This window comes from Ovis canadensis, chromosome 7, assembly GCF_042477335.2.
Source record: "Ovis canadensis isolate MfBH-ARS-UI-01 breed Bighorn chromosome 7, ARS-UI_OviCan_v2, whole genome shotgun sequence".
Classification (NCBI taxonomy): Eukaryota; Metazoa; Chordata; class Mammalia; order Artiodactyla; family Bovidae; genus Ovis; species Ovis canadensis.
In genome coordinates this window covers 103249977-103255976 of record NC_091251.1, presented here as the reverse complement: position 1 = coordinate 103255976, position 6000 = coordinate 103249977, and the positions used below count along the sequence as shown (strand labels likewise).

The 6000-nt window shown below is 42.9% G+C and overlaps 1 protein-coding gene across 1 annotated transcript in view; it reads left to right on the top strand.

The window, feature by feature from the left end:
• The first annotated feature begins 3334 nt into the window (after positions 1 to 3334).
• Positions 3335 to 6000, top strand: part of SEL1L (SEL1L adaptor subunit of SYVN1 ubiquitin ligase) — a 62514-nt gene continuing 59848 nt past the window's right edge. Inside the window, exon 1 of the mRNA XM_069595230.1 lies at positions 3335 to 3558. Within this exon, the coding sequence (XP_069451331.1) occupies positions 3489 to 3558 (70 nt within the window). The 5' untranslated portion in view covers positions 3335 to 3488. The remainder of the gene's footprint in view (positions 3559 to 6000) is intronic.

Here is a 6000-nt window from a genome sequence, read left to right as displayed (position 1 = left end):
TTAATGAAGACTGGCCTGAAAGAAGGCTCAGCTAAGATGAAATGCCACTGAAACTGGGAAGATGCCAGGGTTGTGGCTAACAAGCAGCAGCAGAGCAGTGGGCAGATGGCAAAGGAGCCCAAGAGAAAACAAGAGAGTATTAATGCAGAAATCGAGAAAATAGTAAAGGAGAAGTTGGCAATTTATCGTTGCAGTGCCTAGCACAGGGCTTGCAATGTAAGAAGCACTCAGTAAAGAAAAAAGATAAAAAAAGATGAAGTTAGATCTTAACCAAACAGTGAGCTTTCCTCAAACTTATTAATCAGATAATCACTGCTTCTTTTGTGGAAGGCAGAAGTTTCTTTCCCAATAATTCCCCCCAAGAAAGTAGAACTATCTGTACAAGTTTCTATTTTGTCAGTAGTTCTATTTTTTTTTTTATTCTATGACAAAGCCAGCCACTGGAAATTTTTGAAAAAGCAGATGAAAGCAGTGTTTAAGGAAAATTAATCTGGCCATGGTATGTAGTTTAGGTTAGAGGGAAGAGAGAATGGTGTTGGTGAATATGGCTAGAACTCAGGTGCATCAAGCAGGTAAGGGTAAATGAGGGCCAACAGGGAAGTTTTCAGTGAGAAAGGGGAAAATGGCCACAAAATATACTAGATTTTACTCTATAATTTAAAAATCAGAGGAACTCTAAGGAAGCACTGTTAGTGACAAAAATAGAGATGAATGGTGGTAAGACAGTATTAGAAAAGAGAACTCTTTTTCATAGGACAGTATTTGTCCTTTGTCCTCTCCAATGTGAATGTTGAACAACAGTTTTTTTATCCTTTTCCTAGAAAAGAGGACTCTTCATCAGAGAAGATGGAACACAAATGGTATCAAGATTCGTGTCCAGTGTGAACTTCTCCAAAATCCCGAACTCAGAATGTCTAAGTTGCAGACCTAAGAGCTGACTGTGGGTGAATGCTAAGGAAAACAGAAAGACACAGTTTTTTGAAGGAGCAGGAGCATAAAGCCACTGCCCTGCTACCTCGTGAGAGCATGCTGGAATTGGTACTTAACACACAAGACTATTTCCACTTCGGCAATGTAATCACTGTCACCTTTATCTCCAAATATGTCAACCTAGATACCTGAACCTAGTCACCCTAAGACCTAGGTAGTCAATGAAGAGAACAATCTAACTGACAAATGGAAAGTGATGAGCACAAATGTGTGAAAGGGTTTTTCAAAGACTGTTGGCCCCCTTTTCCAGATTATTATTATCTGGTGACCCTTGTAAAAATAACTAGCATTGACATGATCTGTTAGTCAGTTCAGTTGCTCAGTTGTGTCTGGCTCTTTGCGACAGCATGGACTGCAGCACTCCAGACTTCCCTGTCCATCAATAACTCCTGGAGCTTGCTCAAACTCATGTCCATCAACTCGGTGATATCATCCAACCATCCCATCCTCTGTCATCCCCTTCTCCTCCTGCCCTCAATCTTTCCCAGCATCAGGGTCTCTCCCAATAAGTCTGTTCTTTGCATTAGGTGGCCAAAGGACTGGAGTTTCAGCTTCAGCATCAGTCCTTCCAATGAATATTCAGGGTTGATTTTCTTTAGGATTGACTGGTTTGATCTCCTTGCAGTCCATGGGACTCTCAAGAGTCTTCTCCAACACCACAGCTCAAAAGCATCAATTCTTCCGTGCTCAGCTTCCTTTACAGTACAACTCTCACATCCGTACATGACTACTGGAAAAAACCATAGCTTTGACTAGATCAATTGTCAGCAAAGCAATGTCTCTGCTTTTTTAATATGCTTTCTAGGTTGATCCTTTTCTTCCAAGGATCAAGCATCTTTTAGTTTCATGGCTGCAGTCACCATCTGCAGTGATTTTGAAGCCCAAGAAAATTAAGTCTGTCACTGTTTCTTTCCATTGTTTCCCCATCTATTTGCCATGAAGTGATGGGACCGGATGCCATGATCTTCGTTTTTTGAACATTGAGTTTTAAGCCAGCTTTTTCACTCTCCTCTTTCACTTTCATCAAGAGGCTCTTTAGTTCTTCTTTTCTTTCTGCCATAAGAGGGGTGTCATCTGTTTATCTGAGGTTATTGATATTTCTCCCCGCAGTCTTGATTCCAGCTTGTGCCCATCCAGCCCAGCATTTCACATGATGTACTCTGCATGTAAGTTAAATAAGCAGGGTGACAACATACAGCCTTGATGTACTCCTTTCCTAATTTGGAACCAGTCTGTTGTTCCATGTCCAGTTTCAACTGTTGCTTCTGGACCTGCATACAGATTTCTCAGGAGACAGGTAAGGTAATCTGGTATTCCCATCTATTGAAAAATTTTCCACAGTTTGTTGTGATCTACACAGTCAAAGGTTTTGGCGTAATCAATAAAGCAGAAGTAGATGTTTTTCTGATACTGGGTAGGATTTATTTCCTTTTGTTTTGAAGGGGAAAAGAGGCCGGTGAGTGAGTGCCAACCTGGTATCCCTATACCAGGTACTGTTTCCCCTATACCAGGTACTGTTTCATTTAAGTTAAAAAGAAATACCTCGCATTCAGTCTAGCCATTGTATTTTTCCATCAGTGCTGTTATCACTATGCCCAATCCAAACTCTCTAAATAAAACTAAGAGGAAGAAGAGCTTAACGCACTACAAACTCTTAACCTTATAATGTGTGTTTCTTCATATTTGTGCACTCGGTCGCTCAGTCCCGGGGGACTCTTTGAGGGCCCCACAAACTGTTGCCTGCCAGGCTCCTCTGTCCATGGAATTGTCCAGGCAAGAATACTGAAGTGGGGTGCCATTTTCTCCACTAGGGGTTCTTCTGCGACCCCGGGATCGAACCCAGGTCTCCTGCACTGGCAGGATTCTTTACCACTAGCACCACCTGAGAGGCCCCTTCTTGATATTTACTTGGCGCCAAAACAAAAAAAAAACCTCTAGGTTCATGGCCTTGAGAGGGCGTCTGGTTCAGGTGTTAGCTAAGTTCTCTTGACTTCTACAGAATCGGCGCTTTTAAATATTGCTCCACGACGGACTACGTTTCCCAAGAGGCCACACAGGAGAGAGAGGCCCATGAAGTGCATTGTGGGAATTGTAGTCTCCTGGGTGACTACCCTCATCCAATTCCGGGCTCTCCCTCCGATTCCGGGATGGTTAAACCAAGGAGCTTACCAATTAGCTGGGGCCATGTCTCTGAGGCCGTGGTCCAACCGGAAAGCCAGTGTGAGAATCGCGCGTCGCGATTGGTAGAATTCTTGACCTCGGGGGCGGGGCAATGAGGTGGGCGGGGAGGGCCGCGACGATTGGGCGAGGCGTACGCGGCGGCGGGCGTGGATTGGCTGCCCGCTGGGGCAGGGAGGTCTGGGAAGGGGTGGAGGAAGGAGACCAGAGCAGGAAGCGCAGCGGCGAGGCGGAGGCGGCGGCGGCGGCGGAGGCTGAGCTGGTGGTGGCCGAGGCGGAAGAGACAGCTCCGGGGGGTGGCAGCGGCTGTTGGGAGCAGGATGCGGGTCCGGGTCGGGCTGACGGTGCTGCTCTGGGCAGTGCTGCTGGGCTCGGCCTTGGCGTCCTCGGGTCAGTATCCGCCCCCCTCGGACTGGAGGCCGGGAGCCACCGCCCCCCGCTCCGGCCTCCTTCCCGTGGCAGGGCCGTGGGGGCTCCAGCCTCGCCCTCGCCTGTCACTCACGGTCCTCTGTTGGGTTTGGGATGCCCGGGGCCAGAGTGTTTGTTGAGGGGAGTTTACGAGGGGAGGAAGAGAAGGGTCGCCCCCGACACACTGCCCACGCCTCTCCTCACTTGACAAACTTGCACGACTCTTTAGGAAGGAGGACTGATTCTATGGGCATGACAGCTCAGGGACCGACGACTGCCATGGAGATGCTGTGCTCCGTCGCTTTAGAAACTTCGCACAACCTGAGCTTGTCCCCTGGGCAGAGCCAGGTCCATCAAAAAAGCAGGATGTTGATAGTGTTTGGTTGGGTTTGCATGGCACCTCGGATGATCCTGTCTCTTTGTTTATTTTTAAAAAAAAAAAGAACGAAGGCTTTTGATGTGATCGTCCCTAGTCTGGTACCCCTTTTAAAGAAATAATTCCTGAGAAAGTGTCTTTTTTTTTTTTTTTTACTGTGTCACAGGGTTTCTGAGCTGACCCATGTTTGCTGACGGTCATTTTTCAAGAAAAGAAAAAACTTGTGGTTTTTTTTTTAATCAGTGTAAAATGGATAGCCTCTAGATTTAACTTTTTTTTGCATAAATAGATTCATGTGCCTTGTATTGTTTTTCAATTAGCTAATTTATACCCTAGCTGTGGAAATTATCATTTCCCTTCTTTAATAGTTTATTCTGCCAACATCTGAAAACGTCTGTTTTGGGAGTGTTAGTAAAGAAGCACTTAGTGTTTCTAAGTGTTGGTAAAGAAAGAATTAGTACAGTAAAGCTTTTGAATTTTAATTGGTTTCAGTTAACGAAACAGCTGTTCCGTGGCTTTAAATTTTTTTGAAACAAGGCACGGTATAAATGTCAACGCTTTTTTTTTTTTTTTCCCCAACAGAAAATTTCCCAGATGGTTATTTGAATCCTCAAATTATCTGTCCTAGTTGTAAGTCAGTGCTGTAACGTCATTCTGCTTCTAAAATAAGAGATCTAAACCTAAAATTCTATCCATAATGTGGTGTAAGACACCATTTCAAAAGCAGCAAGCATATGCCAGTTACTTTACTGCCAACATCATGCTTTAAAGTCTGCCCCGACTCCCCTTTTCTTGTTAATTTATGTTCATGGCCAGATCTTTAAAATTCGGTGTAACTCCTGAAGCACTGCTAGTAGCTATTTGATCAAAGGAAGTATGAAATTGGTGCTGTAAAGTGCCTGTGGTCCAGGAACCACCTGCATCAGAATTTGTCTTATGGTTTGTTAAAAATGCAGTTTTAGGTCTGGAACGGGTTAGGGGATCTGCTTGTTTAACAAGCTGCACAAGTGATTCTTCACACTAAAGTGTAAGAAATAGTAAAGAACACAGTGTATATCCCTCTGAATTCAGTTTGCAGAATTTAAAGAAAAAGCATATAAACATTTTCCTGCATTTTCTTTTGACCAGATTTCACATATCTAAGTGTCATGTCAGTGGAGATGATGATTGAAGAAGTCTTTTAATAAACAGTTGGGATTCCCAGTAGATTATAATAGAAGACTTAATAAAATTATTAAATCTTTGGGTTGTGTTGATATAAGCAAAGGACTAGGTTCACAAAACGTCTGCTCTGATTTCCATTAAACTGCGGAAACATTTCTCTGGTAGAGGCTAAAGCCTTACTTAACCCGAACTAGAACAATGTAGATGTGCATGCTGACATGAAGAGCAAATATGATAAGACAGAAAAAAGCAACAAGCATATGCCAGTTACTTTACTGCCAACATCATGCTTTAAAGTCTGCCCCTGACTCCCCTTTTCTTGTTAACTTATGTTCATGACCAGATCTTTAAAACTCGGTGTAACTCCTGAAGCGCTGCTAGTAGCTGTTTGATCAAAGGAAGTATGAAATCGGTGCTGTTAATAAAAGTGAGATAGTTTTATAGATTGAATACATGGACTTTCAGTTGGCTTTTTTATTCATTAAATAGCTTATTTATACAAGGTGTTGGCCTCATTCTTAGCTTAAAAAGTTTTTCTCCTATTTAAAAATCAGGTTTTGGTTCACAGTTTAGTGTTGACTTAAAATGTTTGACTGTTAGTAGTTACCCGGGGTGAGTCACATTTTTTGCCAGGTAGAATTTGATCAGCCAGCAAAGGGAATCTTCGTCCTGTCCTTGTTAGTAGTAGCTATTATCTAATAACTTACTTTGAAACTGTGTAAAAACTTTGTACTTTTATTAGAAACATTTTCTTTTCCTTCTAAATAAATAAATTTAAAGGAGGAGATTTAGAAGATATTTCTCCATTTTCTCCAGATTATAATGAAACATGCTTAACTTCTCACACTTTTTCTTGATTTTGACAGGAAGTAGCTTACTGGTTA